Source organism: Lactuca virosa, chromosome 5 (assembly GCF_052849685.1).
Source record: "Lactuca virosa cultivar CGN04683 chromosome 5, Lactuca_virosa_CGN04683_v6, whole genome shotgun sequence".
NCBI classification, from domain to species: Eukaryota; Viridiplantae; Streptophyta; class Magnoliopsida; order Asterales; family Asteraceae; genus Lactuca; species Lactuca virosa.
This window is the reverse complement of record NC_136430.1, coordinates 381,816,914-381,836,511: the sequence shown is the minus strand read 5'-3', so window position 1 is coordinate 381,836,511 and position 19,598 is coordinate 381,816,914. Positions and strand designations below refer to the sequence as shown.

The following is a 19,598-nucleotide window of genomic DNA, read 5'->3' as shown; positions in this document are numbered from 1 at the left end:
ATAGACAGCAGTGTTCATTGTAATGGCAGAGGCCAAGCAGCATTCTCGCAATCCGTGAATCATTGATTTAAATTCCTGATGAGCCGTCGGAGGGTCAGCAAGAACCATCGCCAGGTTGTGCATATCTGCAAATTTTAAAGCTGCCATTTTATCTGCACTAAAACATACCAAGTAAGACAAGAGAGAAAAATGAGCAATTAAAATTTTAAATGATTTAATTTTTTGACCCCAAAATGAATTAATAATTTGTTAAAAAAAATTAGGTCGAAGTCAGAGTTTGCGGTCAACGAGGGTTTACGGTCAACGAGGGTTTACGGCCGTAAACCCTTGACCGTATGCTAATGGCAGCAAAGGGAGTTTACGGCCGCAAACTCTTCACGGCCGTAAGCTTCGACCGTAAACTCCGTCGATCAGTTTTTCGTCGATTTCAGGCTCAGAAATCATCAAATCACTGAACGAAATGCATATTCATGGTCGGAAATGAGATACCTTCAAAGCTATCGGAGTAAATTTGCAAAAATCGAAGAAAAAAATTTCGAGGAGAGAGAGTGTGGGAGGGTTTGCGGCCGGAATCAGAAAAAAGAGGAGGATTCCGGCTGTAAACCCCTTTTATACCTAGCTTTCCTTTACCTGATGTCCACACAGTATAAGGCAGGATCCAACACAGTCCAATATTTTCAAAATTTAAAAAAAAAACAAATCTTTTTGAGGATTAATATTAAAACTAAAATTAAAATTAAAATTAAAATAAAATAAAATAAAATTAATTCTGCAAAATTTAAAATTAAAAGTAATTGTTAGATTTTTACAGTTAACAAAATAAATTAAAAATTAAAAATAAAAATAAAAATAAAAGTAAAATAAAATAAATTAAATAGAAATAACTCCAAATAAAATATACAACTTAAACAATTTAATTACTGAGAAATGAGTTTGTGACGCTGGGATCAAAGTTGTTGGACAGCCTTATTTCACTTGTCGGTACCCTTATTTTCACATCTTCGTCTGATCGATCGCCAGTATTGTGGTCCACTTAAGCACGAAACATTTGTGACATAATTTTGGACAATTTACCAATAACCTGACACTTTTAGCCCTTATTCTTAAGTAAATTTCTTAGGGACCATTTAGCTGACGACAACCAGGGATATTGTTGTCCACCTAAATTGAGCAGCGAGATCTACAGACAACATAGTGATTGTTCAATTTTAAATGTACTAGAACGTGTTTCCCGCTTCCTGATATGCTCCAGCCATCAAGGACTTCCAGAATACTCCTTACACCGGGTGAGCAGACAATTATTAAGAGAGAAAATAGATTAAGAGTGCATATGCTATACACCCAGGTCGGATCTCTTCCAATCACGCAGAGGGTGAAACATATGACTAACTGAAGTTTTAGAGGGATTGAGAAGAGAATGGTGCATATACTGTGTACCAGGTCGGATTATGAGTCACGCAAAGGAGACAGTATGTGGCTAACAGATAGAAAGAATTGCATAGAGAGAAGATGCAGAGAGATAGAATTGCATATGTTACAGTCCAGGTCGGATCTCTCGATCACGCAGAGGAGGCAACATATGACTAACAGACAGAAAGCAAGAAAATAATCTTCTACAGACCTAGTTTATCGGAATTCCCCAGTCACCCCATCCAACCGAAATTAAGGACAGAATCCGCACATCGAGGAAAAGTGAATCCACAGTTCTAGATACGGGTTCATTTAATGTGACCGGTAGATTCTCATGTATATCTCCCTGCTCAACCTATCCAAGCGTCGTAATGTCAGGCTAAACGGATCTAACTAGGTCAATGTTTTTCAAGTCCTTGAATTCCTTAGGTTCAACTCTTCCTAGTCAAGTCCATTTAACATCTTTCATGCCTACCAGCGCATCGAGCACAGAGCGTAGACAATTCAATTTAGGTACGTTACGCAGATTCAGATTGCCCGTTATCACTTGCTAATATCATTTCCCGTCACAGCACCTGCAACCAAGACTATCAGCAATATCTTTATTTTCTGATTTTTGATGTTTTGGAATTTTTATTGTTTTTGGATTTTTTGGAAACCGTGAACTTTGTTGGAAAGGAAGAAGACCCACGTGAACCGAGAGAAATCATCGATTACAACAAGACAGTACGAGCTTCTGTTGATGCTCAGGACGTTGACCGGACCAAATAAGTCCATATGTAATAATTGGAGCACCTGACTGATTGAGTTGACTTGCTTGGGTAGGTGTGGTTTTCTATGATGTTTTCCTTGGGCACAGGACACACACTTCTCAAATGTAATGAAGTCTCTGACAGGTAAGCCTCGAACCATCTCATTCTTGGCAAGGCGATTCAGGTTTTTCGCGTTAGCATGGCCGAGCCGTCGGTGCCACAACATTGCGTTTTGTTCGGAGACTTTTGAGAATAGGCAAGTGACTTGTTCAGGTAGGTTACTGTTCATGTCAATAATGTAAGCATTCCCATCCCGCTTAGATTTGACGAGAATCCACTCTTCCGGGATGACAATGCCTGGCTTGAGAATCATACATTCTTTATCGGTAAAGTGGGTAGAATAGCCTTTGTCACATATCTGAGACACACTCAACAAACTATGCTTCAATTCGGGAGCAAAGTTGACATTCTCGAAACTTAACACCCCATTTGTGACGGTTCCTCTTTGAGTGATTTTGCCACCTTCTCCACCGGCAAAGGAAACATACCCCCCATTAAAAGATTGAATTTCGGTCAATTGGGAGATGTCTCCAGTCATATGTCGGGAGCAGCCGCTGTCGACGTACTAAGGACGGACGACATTCCTCCGCAACTGTCCCTGCAAAATGAGCGGGATCATTTAGATTTGGGAACCCAGGTCATCACTGTCCTGGGTTTCCTTTTCACTTTCTCTGTTTTTTCCTTTAAAGATTTCAAATTAGGATCCTCATTTGTAATCACTTCAGAGGATGTAGATGATGGATTAGAAACTGATTTGGGCTTCCAATGATATTTAGGTTTTACAACATTCTCAGGTGGTTTTGAAATATGTTTCTTATGAGTTTGCAATGAGCCTCTGGATGTTCTACCAGAAGTGGTTGAAGATCCAGAATTGCCTTTTGACGAAACCGATCTTGGCGGAGCCTTGTTCGGTTTTGGCAAACTATTTGGAGATTTGTTATTAAAAACATTTTTATTCTTTTGAAAAATAGCCCTTTTTCTGCTTCGATCATCTTCCCAATCATCATTTCGAGAACGAGCTCTTGAGGATTTTCTAACTAAAGACCTTCCTCGAGATTCGTTCTCTCCTCTTGGTGACATATAGTTTACAAAGATCCTATTTTGACAATTCCTAGCTATATGACCACCAACGCCACAATTAAAACAAATCTGTTTATTATTTGAACTTGTACTACATTTCTCAGATTTGTTTTCTTGACAGACACTCTTACTCTTTTTCAGAAGAACATGCATGAGAAATAGGTTGTGAGATAAGTGAGGGTGTCTCAGATGATGTGACTTGTGGAATTGATGGTTTTTCATGAGAATCACAAGCATCAGAATTACCAAACAGTTCATCAAACATATCAAAGAAATTAAATTCAACAGTAGCAGAAGTAGAAACATCACACAAAACATTATCAGTCTTAACATCAGAATCACAAACAGAAACAGAAATATCAGAATTAGGAACAGAAACAGAAACAAAAACTCCAACTCCATGCTTCGCCTGATCTAAGGGTTGATCTGCAGAGGAAGTAGAAGCGTCAGTACTTTCAACATTTATAAATCCTCCTGAAACGAAACCAGATGGCTTGCCATAAACCATGAAAGATTCATTGGCAATCTCATCTTTGGATAGGGGTTGATACTGATATGTATGATTATAAGGAGGAGGTACACTATCATATCCTAAGCCCTTTTGTTGGTTTCGTTTGAACTGCATGCAGTGATCAATCATGTTGGCAACTACCTCGCTTGATCCATCAAATTTTCTAAAATCAAAATTTGCAGTTTCAAATTGTCTTTTCAATGTATCAAGCTCGGTAATTAACTCATCATTTTGTCTTTTAACATAATCATACATTTCACATTTCTCACTGTATTCTGCCTGAATTCTTCTAAAATCTTTTATTTTAGTTTCTAACTGGGCCTTAAGAGGCTTTTGTCCTTTCCTAAGTTGGTAGCCCTCATATCTAAGGTCCTCTACTTCTCTACGTAATAACTGAATTTCATCATGAAGAAGTTTAACATATTCATTACATGCATGAGAACAAGACGGTAGATTTACCTCGCTTTTCTTGGGCTCGGAAGAAGTAGACACCATTAGAGCAAGCTGCAGCTCCATCATCTCTGCTTCGGGATCAGCTGCATCATTCTTCAAGGAAGCATCATCAATCTGAGCTAGGTGAGCATTTTCTGGCCCTGACATATTCAAAGCCTGAATCTGGTCCTCCCAATCAAAAGACTGAGCGACCATAGCAGTTTCACCATTAGCCACAGCACCTGCACGGTTGTTTCCCACTGCAACCATCGTCCTGTTGTTCGTCCTACGATCAGGCTTTGGACAATCACGAGCAAAATGACCTGGCTCGTGGCAGTTGAAACATCGCAGCATGCCCTTGTTGAAACCCACCTTCTTGTCTGCATTCATGCCCCAGTTGCTCTTCCCTGTCTTCTTAGCAAACTGCTTGGCCCTGAAAACAGCCATAGCAATCTGCCATGTGATGTCCATATCTTCCACGTCCTCGGGATGAATCTGATCCAGGTCAGCAAATGATAGCTGAGGTGGAAGCTCTCCAGCTACAAAAGCATTGTAGCAGTTAACCAGCCCAGTAGCTAGAGCCAGATTTTCATCAGTATCCTTTGTGTTTGAAGAAGATGCTACAACTGGCACATTTGGATGGGGAACAGCTTGTGGAGTGACAAATGACTGATTTTTGAATGAGGGTGGATGATGCAGTAGCAAGAGTCTGAATCTGAGGTTGTTGAGCAGCAAAAGCTTGACCTGAGGAAGACATGATTGATGAGAGATCATTGTTAGATGAGATTCCAAGATTTGCAGTAGAGTACGAGTTCAAATGGTTTATCTCTCTCTGCTTGTCATCAATATCACAAGCTTTGATGATCGCCATGATTTCAGCAAGAGTGAGACGATTTAAATCCTTGGTCTTCTTGATCACAACAACATTCATGTCCCATGATCTAGGAAGAGCATTCAGAAGTTTCTTGTTAATCTCTGACTTGGTCAGAAAAATCCTAGATATGCTCATGTCAGTGGTGAGAGTTGTGAACCGTTGCAGCTGAGCCTCAAGAGTCTCTCCTGGAATGTAGTTGAACATATTGAACTTTTGTCTCAACATGTCCTGGCGACTCGTTTTTATATCTTCATTGCCCTCATATACCTCAATTAGGGCTTCCCACAAATCCTTAGCTGAAGTGTATTCTCTAAAACCTTGAGCAATATCAGGAGATAATGCCATGGTTAAATTGGCTAAAGCCCTTTCCTGCTCTTCAACTTTCTCAAACTCCTCATCAGTGTAGTTCTCAACAGCCTTGTCAATTACCTGTCCTCCAACTGTAACAGTGATTCTGACAGGTCCTCTAAGAATGCTTCTCCAGACTTTGAAATCCTTCATTTTAATATATTTTTCAATCATGTACTTCCACTCAGGAAAACCATCTGCAGACATTAACCTTGGAATACGCGTAGTAGTTCCCATGACAATATCAAGTTCGTGAAAATGATTTTGACTTTGAGATTCCATTAATATTAAATTAATATCAAACAAAAATTAAAAAAAAATAAATTAAGTTTCCGGTCAAACACAAGTTCACAGTCAAAGGCGAGTTTGCGGCCGTAAACTATGTTCACGGTCAAAAGAGAGTTTGCGGCCGTAAACTCTGTTCACGGTCTGGAGTTTACGGTCGTAAGGTGTTTCCGGTTTAAGTTCACGGTCCAAGAATCTAATTTTCCGGTTTATGAACAGTCCTTATTCACGGCCCAAGAACCAAGTTCACGGTTCAAGAACTGATGGGAGTTTGCGGCCGTAATCTAAGTTTACGGCCGTAAGCTAAGGCCGTAATCTCCCAGAAACTTGAGAAAAACGCAGTTTTTGAATGAAGCTTGAAATCCTTTCTCAGCAAACACCAACTTCAGTCGCAAACAAATAAGAACACGGTCACAAATCGATTGTAGAGTGCTTTTGACGCTGGTTTTGCTCTGATACCAATTGTAAGGTCCTAAAACGGATCTTACCAGTGATCAAACAGCAAACACAATCAGTTAACAATAAAGAACAAGTAGAAACAAGAATGATAACAAGCTTGCACACGCTTTCTATTAGAATAACGTCTGGTACAACTTGTGGTAATAACAACCGTGAACTCTGTGGCATCAACAACTAATAAATGACCTAGCATACCTCTATATATACTGGACCTGGGCCGGCCTTGGGTTTACGGCCGTAAACAGGTTTACGGCCGTAAACTCATTGTCGGGCCATAAATAACTCACAAACTACCAAAAGCTATAAATTGACTCAAAAGAACCTATTACATAGAAAGCCTAGACCAAACCACTAATTGGACCCTTCATGAGTATTTTTTTCTCAACAACCCATCAGCTATGATATCTTTTCCCCATCTCCTCAAAATGAAATTTGATGGAATTTCATCATACTCTTTCATATTTAATATGAAAAACATATGACGACATAACAATCCTTCCTGGACAAAAAACATGCAGCTACAACTGATGCTAATGCTATCACCCCTTCTACTAAATACAACCTACAAAATTATCATTAATAAACAAATTAATATGTGAATAAGAAATTCCATCTCATACCATTCGATAAAAATTTATACAAATTAACATCAATTCACATTATTAATCAACAGGACATTAGAAATCATAATACCATAATATAAATATGTACTTCAAATCAAATTCACAAAAAAAAAAAACATATTCCATACTAATCTAATGAAAAGTACAAACCAATTTATAACTCTATAAAAATTCACACTATAAATTAGCAAAACATCCTACATTCACAGTGTGAATTTTGAAACTACATTTTATATTTAATAAACTATATTAGGACAAAGAGACATACCTTGTAACGAGTATTAGGACAATGAGAAGGAAGACTATTTTGATAAAAGTCATCAGATTCTTCATCCTCATTCACATTTTTATCAATCAACTTTTTTTTCTTCTTATCTCTCAAAACATAAACTTCACTTTCATCTTCAATAACTACAGATTCTTGAACACAATAAAACACGGATTTATATAACTTTTTCTGAATGTCCAAGAAAATATTATGTGTATAAATTTCCAATGCATGCTTTTCAATAGCCAAAGGAGTCCTTAGCTTGGGGGTAGTAGTTGTGGACTGATAATCTAATAAAGATTGATGATGCCTTTGCTTCTCCATTGCACTATCAAACGACATCATGAACTTCACCAAATTTGATTTATGATGCAAAAAATGTGAGAAAGCATTATTCAGACTCTCTGATCTTGAAGTAGTTCGCATCAAACCAGAAAGTTCAAGATCTCTCATAAAAGCTGGAATCCATAAATCCCTTATTTTAAAAACAGACCTTAACCAGTCATTTTCTTTTAGATTAAACTTATCTAACATTGTTGACCATGAACTTTCAAAATCTTGTGGAGAACATTGAAGATTCCATATAATATCAAAAAATGTCTTCTGGAAGTCCGGATGGTTATAAACATCGATAGGAATCTAAAAAAAGAAACACATAAGAATCATTACATATGTTGAATATTTGACGTAATTCATATTAACATAACATTTGGTTCACATTATGAATTCACAGTGTGATTTATGATTTAGATTTGTTCCTGTAACACCCAAAAATTTCGAACAAATTTAAACTTTCAAAACATGTCAAGTTCATCAAAACATTACAAATTTGTTTTCAAAATACATTCTATCAGAGTATTCCCAGAAACATAAACATAACAGGAGGAGCTGTACGATCATGCATTCGCCTTGCCACGATCCCCTGAAGAACCTGAAACAATAAACTGAAACTGTAAGCCCGAAAGCTTAGTGAGTTACCCCCAAAATACCGATACACATACAGTCCATATAACCATGTCAACAATAACATATCATAACAAACTGAACAGAACAGCACATAACGGGTCCACAACCCTACAGACTGAAATACCCACAAGCCCACAGTACGAGTCTCCCTTAGCCCGTAACTGGAATGCTCCCGAGCCCACAGTACGAGTCTCCCTTAGCCCGTAACCATAACCAACTGAACAATATGTAATGGGTCCCCAGCTCCACAGACTGGATTACCCCCGAGCCCACAGTACGAGTCTCCCTCAGCCCGTAACTGGAATGCTCCCGAGCCCACAGTACGAGTCTCCCTTAGCCCGTAACTGGATTGCTCCTAGGGTTTGTTGGCTACCGCACGAAGCAGTACAACCTCAACCCATCCCATATAACAAACACATATCATAACCACTGAGCATGCAATAATCACATAACATCACAGGTAGTCCTACAGGTCTACCTAACTGGCATAACTACTAGCATGCAACACTAACTCATACCCAACATCTAACACTGCTAGGATAACATATCCAATGGGTCGGCCTTGGTGCCTTAGACCCCTTAGTATAGTGAGGATAACTCACCTCGCAAATGTCGACCCGGAAGATAAAACCCAACTCTCGAATCACTTGGCACAGGCTCCACCACCTAATACCATAGCACAATATACTCATAAGTCCTTAACCTTATAAGGTACTCCATAACTCACTAGTCAACCCCTGGTCAAAGTCAAAGTCCTCAGTCCAGGTCAACAGTCCATGTTGACCTTACTCGCCGAGTACCCTCAGCTACTCGTCGAGTTCCTTGAAGCACTATCCCACTCGCCGAGTCATCGAGGTGACTCATCGAGTTTCTCCGATTTTCGACCAACTCTAAGGCCACCCGTCGAGTTTTCCTTTTTGCACACGACGGACACACACACATTCATAACTTGGGGAAAACTCATCCGACTCGCCGAGTTGTTTTTCAACTCGCCGAGTCTTATGGTAATCTTCATCGGACTCGCCGAGTTATTCATCCAACTCATCGAGTTCATGGCCATCTTCATGTGACTCGTCGAGTCAACCTTGCGACTCGCCGAGTCCATTCAGTCCTTTTTCCATACAGACTTGTTTTGAGCCATGCAGCGGCTCCAAATCACAGATCCAAGCTTCTAGGGCATGCTTATCACGTAAAGTTGCAAACTTTACGTGCATGCATGGCTATAAAGGCTCTAAATGCCTATTTTAAGTTCTTAATGGAACTTCATGCTCAAGAGGGACCTTAATCACGACCAAAACTGAAACTTTATGCTTATAGAATCCAAGGAGGGTCCAGATCTAAAGTTACAACCTCAGATCTAGCCCATAGCTCATCTTTCCAACTTAATATCTCACCAAAGCCCTAAAACTCAACCAATAGAAGAGATTCACAAAGAAAAGGCGATTTGGTTACCTCCAGAAGATGATAACTGAGATAAGAGTTGATTCCCACACTCTACTTGCTCCAATCTCCTTCTCCTCTAAGCCTTCTCCCTCCAAGGATCCTCTCTTCAAGCTTCAAACACACAATGGGCACACACACACGTATTAAGGTTTTAAGGGGCTCTCAAAGACTGCAAAGAGGCCATAGGAGGCTTATCATTCCTTAAATAGGGTGCAAAACCCCGAGATTTAGGGTTTCATCTGCCAACTCCTACTCGTCGAGTCCCTTAGTGGACTCGTCGAGTAGGTCACTAAACACGCGTTCCAACCCCGCTGCTACTCGACGAGTAGGGCAACCAACTCGTCGAGTAGGACATTAAACCAGTTAACCTTTATTTAAATCCATACTTGGAATCGGGGCGTTACAGTTCCTTTCATCATATGAAAATTTACATTGTGAATTCACTATATGCTTTATGATCTATATGGTTATAAACATATATAGGAATCAAGAAACAAAAAATATACCTTTTCCTCAAGTTTTTGAGTGATGTGCCACATGCATAGTCTATGCTTCGATTCAGGAAAAACAAAATTAACAGCTTTCTTCATTGATGAATCCTGATCTGTTACAATCATCATGGGAGGCTTGACAAATGCTTTACGAAACACTTCAAGCAACCACACATATGCATCTGCTGTCTCACGAGCTAGTAAAACAGCAGCAAAAGTAACACAACGCTTGTGGTAGTCAACTCCAGTAAAAAGAACAAATACCATAGAATACCTGAATTTTTTTTTGATAGGTATTATTAAAAAGAACAAATACCATAAAAAGAACAAATAAGGATTAGGAATTACTTATTTGTTTGATAAGTAGCATCAAAAGATAGTACATCTCCAAATTCCTTATAGTTGGCTTTCGAAGTATCATCAGCCCAAAAAAGTCCAGTAAGATGATCATCAACATCTTTTTGAACCTCAAATGAAAAATTAGAGAAACACAATTTTCTGTTTGTCAATATATCCACAACCATTTGGGAATCTTTGACACCAATTTTACAATTCAAATCTCTATGAAATTTTTTAAAGTCAGCTGCAGTCCCTCCCCTAGAATCAAAGCCACCCTTCATACTACTCACCAAGTTATAAGCTTTTGAAGCACCAATGTTACAAGTACCAACCTTATGTATAAAGGATTCATCAAGAAAATCCATTGTCCTATTAATCCTTAATAAGTGCAACTGATCTTGAGCAACAAGTTCATGGTTATGATCTTCAACAAACACATAAATGTAGAACATTAAAGAACATCAGAGATTTTTGAACTTTGAAACAGTAGGGCATCCGTTCTTCTTAGAAGAAGTTCTCCTTCTCTTAACATCTGAAAATTTCACATTAACATTTTCATTCTTGAATGACTCCGTGAAACCAGATCTACTACATGTCGAATATCTAATACGAATTGTGCCATCATTGTATCTTTTTTGACTTGACATATTCACATCAAAACCACATTCTTGACCATAAGTCTTGTAAAAGTCAAGACCAATGTCCAATGAATCAAACAGCAATCCTTTGAAAGGCTTCTTATGTATCAACTTATCATAAGGAATAAGCTTAAAACTTTCAGTATTGTAGAGTTCAAAATCAAAACTATAATGAGAATTACTGCTATTTGAATGATCAATATTCATACTTGAAGATGATTGATCATGAACTGCAAAACCAAACAAAACATCTATTTCATTACATTATATATAAAATGTGAAATTTATATTAAGAAAAAAAACTTACGTGATTGTTCATTAATAATTGAATGCAAATCTGAACAAAAATTACTGTTATTTGAATGATCAATATTCATATTTGAAGATGACTGATCATGAACTGCAAAACAAAAAAAACATATATTTTATTACATTATATAGAAAATGTGAAATTTATATTAAGAAAAAAAAACTTACGTGATTGTTCATTAATAGTTGAATGCAAATCTGAACAAGAATTCAAAGAACTCATAATGAATCGTCGGTAACCTGGAGTTTATATACAGATTAGAAATTTAGAATTGATAATTACACAAAAAAGGAAACAAATAAACAAGATAATCACAAAACTTTAAAATATATGCACAAGATAAGATAAGATTCTCAAAATCACTAAAAGTTTGGAAAAAACTTAAATGTCAGAAGATACACAAGATATAATTGATTATCTAAATGTCGAATATGCATTACAGACGAATGATTACAAAAACGGTCGAATGAAAAACAGTAACATCAAACGCAAATTCAACATACGACATAAAAATAGCAAATTAACAATAAAAACATAACAATTTGAAGATTAAACGGTAAAATCAACAGAATTTGACAATAGACGATTACAATAACAATAAAAATAAGTTGATAAACAATGCATCGGAATTGACCTAATAATCATAAACGAAAGATGAATAGATATTAAAAATACCTGATGATTAGCTGAAATCTGAAGAAACTATTAGTAAATTGGATGAAAAATGTTGATTTCGAAGAACAGCCGAGATTTTGGATCGATCGATGAAGGACAGTGACAGAAGACGCTAACGGAGACAAACAACAACATTAGATTAGACGCTGAACTTACCAAAATGCCCCTCCGTGTTTTTTTTGGTTAATTAAGGATTAATGGCCAAGATTAAAAAAAATAGATGGTTAAGATGGGTTCCTTGGTTCTTTGATCCATATTGGTTCTCTATTGAACTTTTCCCTATATATATATATATATATATATATATATATATATATATATATATATATATATATATATATATATATATATATATATATATATATATATATATATCATGTTTTGGGAGCAAAAAAGGATAACCCAAAGTCTATATATATATATATATATATATATATATATATATATATATATATATATATATATATATATATATATATATATATATATATATATATATATATATCATGTTTTGGGAGCAAAAAAGGATAACCCAAAGTCTGGTTTTATTTTATGCATAGTTGGTTTACTCATATAATGGGTTTTTAGTGGGCTGAGCCTTTTGCAATATGAACGAACAAATAAATATCCTTTTAGGGAATACCAATTCACATAAAAGGAGTTATGGGCTGGTTAGTCCATTATGACAAACGTATGTTAACGGCGAATGGCGAGTCTTGCGTTTTTTTTTTTTTTTTTTTTTTTTTTTTTTTTTTTTGCTGTTTTGTTTGGCGCAAGCTTTTGCATTTTATAAAATCTCGCCGGTTCCCAAAAAAAGATAGTGTTTGTTTTTAAGAAAAATTTGTTTTGATTTTTCGTTAGACTCGACAATATGATACACGAAACAATTGACACGAAACGAACATTACACGAGCTTTCCGTGTAAGAGTTTTAGAAATTCATGCTTTGTGTCTATTTGTGTCGATACACATTCTAAATCTCATATTTCGTGTCTTACAAGTGTCAAACACAGATGTATATGTTTAAACACGTATAGACACAGACGTATAACCGGTCCTATGTAAATGAAAAAAAAAATACAAATTCAACCCCTAAATTTTCTTGATCTTGTTGTTTTAGTTATTAATTATTTAGGGGATAAAGTTTACATTTACTAAAATATTAGGAACAATTTAGTAAATAACATTATAAACATTCTATTAGTGTAAATTCATGTTTATTTGTATAACACGATTAAAACATGTATATTTGTGTCATCCCACGTGTCACAAAGATTAATTACATGTTGTGTTCATGTTTGATACCCAAACACGTTTTACAATCTGTTTCATGTTTGTTTTTGACAAATTTGTGTCATTTAATTCGTGTCTGGCCCGTATACACGACACATAGACTCAGATTGTCATGTCAACTTTTTATGTCTCTGGATGGGTAGACATTACATCTAAAGAGCATTTGTTTTTTAGAAGGCAAAATACAAAAAAGTCTCTTTGACTTGTTTTTATAGTAGATAAAAAAACATCTTTTGGTTTTAGAAAATATCTTCTAACCTTAATATTTTTTTTACGCATCCCCCTCCACCATGTTTTGTGCATGCTCCACTCTCTCCACCAACTTCTATTCATGATGTCCACTCCTCTATCAGATGTTGTTCATGATGGGTTTCGAGCCTCATTAGAACAACCAAAATGGCAACGAAAACAACAAACAATTTGATCTAAAACTCGAAACATATGGATCTAAACTCAACAAATCTATGCAACTTATTAGAACTCAATATATAGAAAACATACCTTAGATTTATTATAGATTTCTTATTAAGACAAAACCAGTTGCTTGGACTAGAGAACCCAAATGAGAGTTCATCTTTTATAATCGTACCCAAGACGCAAAACTCTAACAGATCTGAACAAACCACCACGACCTAACACGATACAAGCTCAAATCGATGATTCTGATCATCGTCATGTCGTGACAAAAGAGGTGTCACGACGTGCCATCGAGCCTTCTAGTTTTCTAAGGTTTTCTCAGGGTTTCGGCTTTTAGAGTAAGAAGGCTAAGTTTTCATCCATCCAAAACTGGGATTTGACCCCTTTATTTATAGGGAGGTCGTTTGAAACCCTAAAGATAATTACCAAATCTATTAGTAATTATCTACTCTTTTGGTAACTATCCAAGAAACAAAACCATTATAAAATATTCCATATTCTCCATGTTTTCTAATTAATTAATTAATCTATTAATCAATTAACAAAACAAGTTCCCAAAATAAATATCTTTTCAGTGCTGGTTTATTTTGTTCTTGCTTGTAACCCAAAATGACATTGTTATTTATAGTTGTTGGATTAAGTGTCTAAGCCCATAACTAAAATTGATATATACTTAAATTGATAGTAGCACAATCTTTTTTGGTTGCCCTCAAAACTAGTAATTGGACAAGATGACTTTTAGAGAGAAAGATTAATTTATTATGTGAATAACAAATTAAATAAATGGTTTACTAATGTATTATGAAAATAATATATTAATTAGAAATCATATTATTTAATTAATAATTAATCAGAAATTAATTGGAATTAATTTTGGGATTAATTGGATTAATTAAAAGTACATGGACTGTTTGGTTATTTATTGAAAGTTGAGAAGGAAGGCTCTAGAACCTCATTAGATGAGGTGGACGAAAACTTCTAGGGAAGACCTAGAATTTTCGTCCACGACCCTTTGGATAAGGGATTGGGCTGCTTGGTCACCAAGTAAAGGAATCTAGGGCTTATCCCTTAAAACCTAGCTTTGGCCCAAGATTGCTCAATTATATAAAGGTCTCCCTAGCTCTTGATTTCGTCTATCCCTTTCATTCTACAAGCATTGGACGAAATCTTGGCTCTCTTCTCCTCTCTATAGTTTTCCTCTTGCTAGCTTGGGTGTGAACCATCAGAGGCACGACGCTTGTGGTGCTTGGTTCCAAAAGATCAACAAGAGGAATTCTAGTTGTTTACAATAACAACTAAAAGGTATGTAACCCTACACCTTTTCTTTAGTGATTTCGAAAATTACCTAGGGTTCATAGGGTTCTTATTTTGATGTTCATAGTTATAGGTTCAATAGTGAAAACATAGATCTTGTTTTAGGTTGCATGCATACTTAAGAGTTTTAAGTTTGTTTTGTTATGCCTAAAACCCATCAGTGGTATCAGAGCGTTAGGTTTGTTTTCAATTGAATTTGCTATAATTGTTGAATTTTCTCAAATTAGGGTTTATGGCAATCAAACCCTATAAGGCAACAAATTTCGAAATTGGATTAGGGTTTCTTGCCCCCTAAGTTTCGAAATTAGGGTTTAGGTTTTGAAACCCTAACCCTCCTCCCCACGAAATTCGAAATTAAGGTGGAACACAGTAGTATCCTAAATGAAATGACTAATCTCCATCAAATATTAAGTTCTCTACTTAATAATCTCTAGTTTAAATAGAGACCATAACCACATCAGTTTCGAAATTTTAAAAAAAGCTAATTTGTTGGATAATTATAATTGGATAAATCCTATACCTATTTTTGAAAAATTTAGGGGTATAAGGATTAGGATCAAATTAATTGATTAATTTTATTGGGAAATCCTTATTTGATTTAATATAATTAATTAAATGTTAATTAATAGATAATTATTAAATCATTTGGTTTATTTTTAAATTTAAATTAATTATTTAATTTTCAAAAATTTAATTATAAACCTTTTATTTTGAAAAGGTTTTAAAATACACCTTATACTATATGTAAAATTAAAAGTTTAATAATTACTATATGCATAAGACTAAGTCAGTCGAACCGCTAGTACGCCTCATTCACGAAGCTAGTCTATAAGGGGGATATAAGGAAACTGCCTATAAAATGGTAGTGAATGGATGTCCACTCTTACCCACCGCTTCCTTGATTAGTGGAGGGTCGTTAGCCGGACGGGTTTGATAGGACATATAATTCTCATTAAAAGTATAATGCTATTAAAAGTAACTAACCCTTTTGAAAAATCTCAATCTTAGTTACTTTAGGAAAAATGTGAATTTGTATGCTAACCCATGAAATTGCACATTATACTTTATAGTAGTTAGTGGAGCGTGTGTGGTTAACCGACACACTAATAGTGACTATAAAGAGTAACAATGGGCATCTCGAAAATTATCAGTTATTAATGGAGTGTGTGTGGTTAACTGACACATTAAAATGAGATGATAAATGACATCGAGAGTGCCAAGCTAATTTGCATGGTTATTCACATCTTGTTTGTGATCCTCGGTATCTCAGTCACAAATGGAAGAACATAATTTGAGATTAAACATGTCATTGAATAGTTTCAATGAATCTCAAAAGATCTAGGAATTTCATTAAAACTTAATTTCCTTTTAAAATTTCATTTCTGTTGGTGGAATTGGTAAATCATCATTTACATACCTTTATAAAATTACAATTAGATTACGACATCCCTTTTCTAGGTTGTGAATTTTTTAGTTGGATCCTAGCCTTAATATATTTTGGGTTGTTATATTAAGGATTATTCCTATCTCACTAAAACTACCTTCTTTTTACAGATGTCTACTTCAAATGATGCTTCTGGTTCCTCTTCTTCCTCCCAAAACTTTTCGTTATTGAACATCTGCTCGAAGGTGAAATTAAATGGTACCAACTACAACGACTGGATGTACAACATTAAGATGGCCCTTTGTTTCGAGGACAATGAGTATGTCCTTGAGAAAGAACTAAATGAGATTGACGAAGAGAAGGCCACTCCTGAAGAACTAGCCGCCTACAAGAAGCATTACAATGATGCAACAAAAGTTCCTTGCATCATGGTAGCCACCATGAATCCTGAGTTGCAAAGATTTTATAAGGATTACTGGCCGTACGAGATGAACAAGGACCTTATGGAAAAGTACCAGAAGCGAGCTCGTCAAGAAAAGTACGAGGTGGTAAAGTTCCTCAGAACAAGCAAAATGAAAGAGGGATAGTCTTCTAGCAGCCACGTACAAAGGATGCAACGGTATTTGGATCACCTTGTTAGTGTTAATGTGCATTTTGATGAGGAGTTGGCTATTGAAATTGTCTTGAACTCCTTACCAAGTTGTTATGATCAGTTCATCTTGACCTATCATCTGAACAAAAATGAGGCAGCCTTGGCTCAATTGCACAACCTCCTGCGAACAACTAAAGCAGGGATGAAGGGAAAAAGTATTGCCTCCACTCCTTCTAGTGCTCCCCTTCTGTCCATTGGTCAAGGGAAGGGGAACAAGAGGAAAGGTCCTCCAAAGCAAAACTGAAAAGGAAAGTCTCAAGCCGAGTCTTCAAGTAATGAACCCAAAGGTAAATCCAGTTCTGATGCTCCTCCTATCTCTGATCCCAAAGAATCCACTTGCTTTTACTGCAATGACAAAGGGCATTGGAAACGAAGTTGGCCAAAGTATCTGCAAGACATTAAAGATGGCAAGGTGAAGCCGACATTAAAGATGGCAAGGTGAAGCCGACTTCTCAAACCTACATATCTTTCACAACCCATCTTGGTTTGAATATATGTGTGTTCCTATCTATGTTTGTCATCATTTGAAGATCTACAAACACTATATGGTTTTAACACCAAGTGTTGGATCAATTCAAATATCAAACATACATGGACCGAATCTCATTCCTTATATCTTCCTCCAATTGTGGCTTATTGGGCCTTCCATAGCTTCTGATAGTTGATAAACTCTGATCGTAATCTATTAGTGAATCATTTCCCATGTGACATGGATTCAACAAGGTCCTTGACATCTTATATCATATCTATGTGGAAGACGTATAGGGATTCCATCATACTTAACATGTTTTAACGTCTAATTAAGTGCTAGTGTTTTTCCTTTAGGCTCTTCGTTAATTGGTATTTGTGTCTTATCAAGATCAATGTGGCACCCACAAGTTCTTTTGGATATCATCTCTTTCTTTCGAAAGACTATCCTTCGAGCAACAAATACTTTGTTCTCCTATGGTTTCCAAGAAACGTAGTTGGGGTGTCCTCGAAATAGCCCAACTTTTACAACGTAAAACTTTCTTAATTTGTACAAGACCAAGGACTCTTGTAACACTTATTTATGGTACAATCCATGAATTGTTTGTAAGCACAATACGACCCATTAATTACAAATCAAATAATGATTTTGATTCTTTATCCAATTAGATTGCACATGGAAATACTTTGGTTTAAGACGAGTTGTGAAACTCCTTCACAATTCCATTAGATGATCATTAACCTTTTGATCAAGATTCTCACTATCCTCTTGGATCTGAGTTTCTTATCCTTTTGCCCAATTGACAATGAACTTCATTTTGTGACCAATCTAAAGGGATAATTAGCGTGAACTAATTCCAACAACTTATAACATCACAAAGTCATTTGTTCATCATTTATCTTGATACTATGAGATATGTATCAGTCAAAAGACTTGTGGTCTAATGACATTCAAAATTCTATCCAACTGAATATTTGATGATGCACTTCTCATTCAAAAATGGTGATCTAAACATTTTGGATATATATAGATCAACATGCATTGTGGTTAATCTAAACGACGAATTAGTGTAAACTAATTCTAGCTAATACTTTTCCATTTGATGGTGTCAGTGTTATCATTCTTGACAAATAAGATTTGCATTCATCATAAAACTTAAGGTGAAATGAATTCCAAAATCCGATCCAACTGGATATTTGGTAATGCGACTCTTATTCAAGAAGATGATTCCGTAACTACATTTAATCCAACCAATGAGTCTCCATTAAACTATTGTTACTATACTAGCCTTAAAAATTTCATAACTTACTTTTAAATAGAAAACATATGGAACATTCTTTATTTAAATAAGCTAGAACTATCTCCTCAAACATTGTATAAACAATTTGAATCATAAGACCATAAAATTAACATTTCAGAGAACGAGTCATCTTATGATCCTACAGGCAGAAAAGGAACTCGAATTGATGTCCTTGATCATAATACCTTCTCTATGATATATTCCATTACTTCCTTTTGGTCACTGCACATTCTTGCAAAGTGTCAGTACTCATCCTTTAGTGAAACACTTAAGGATTTGAAGTAATATACCAATGATGTTATGGATTCGTTATTCTAATTATAGACTAACCACTTGGAAGAACAAGTTGACTCTTGATCCTTTAGAAAACTATGGTGGTTCCTCATTATTGTTGATTAATCAATTCTTCTTTAGGTTTTAGTCTACATTAGATTACTTTGGGCATTTGTTCTTTTCTTAGTCCTTTTCTTAGTCCTTTTCTTAGTAATTATTTTAGCATATCAAAATATGTCTCAGAATGGGACTACCTATTATTCTTTGCATTTGATGTTGCAGTTGGATACACCAACTAAGAACATCCTTTTGCCTATGGACAATTGGCTTTCTTTTTCTTGACACTTATTTCATGACATCTAACCATAGGAGCAATTAAAACTTTGAATTCTATGCTTATCCATGTTGGTCCCATAAGGTTCTCAACATGCTATGTAACTCCACGATGGATCTTTACAAGTTGTCCATACTAAGTCAGAATCATCCGACCATAGCCAATTCCAACTTGTGAAATTCCTTATTTCGTTAATCTT

At 35.9% G+C, this 19,598-nt stretch overlaps 2 protein-coding genes across 2 annotated transcripts; one reads left to right on the top strand and one right to left on the bottom strand.

Annotated features, from left to right (window-relative positions):
* Window positions 1-6,575: 6,575 nt before the first annotated feature.
* On the bottom strand, window positions 6,576-10,706 carry LOC145113716 (protein FAR1-RELATED SEQUENCE 5-like). The gene is made up of 4 exons (XM_079049774.1): window positions 10,351-10,706; window positions 10,018-10,276; window positions 7,103-7,741; window positions 6,576-6,773 (listed from the first exon to the last, which is right to left on the bottom strand). Exons 1-4 carry the CDS (start codon window positions 10,704-10,706, stop codon window positions 6,576-6,578), a joined length of 1,452 nt encoding a protein of 483 aa, XP_078905900.1.
* Window positions 10,707-16,541: 5,835 nt separating this feature from the next.
* LOC145113715 (uncharacterized) lies at window positions 16,542-17,267 on the top strand. The gene is made up of 2 exons (XM_079049772.1): window positions 16,542-16,852; window positions 17,012-17,267. The coding sequence occupies exons 1-2, from the start codon at window positions 16,542-16,544 to the stop codon at window positions 17,265-17,267; spliced, it is 567 nt and encodes a 188-aa protein (XP_078905898.1).
* Window positions 17,268-19,598: the final 2,331 nt, after the last annotated feature.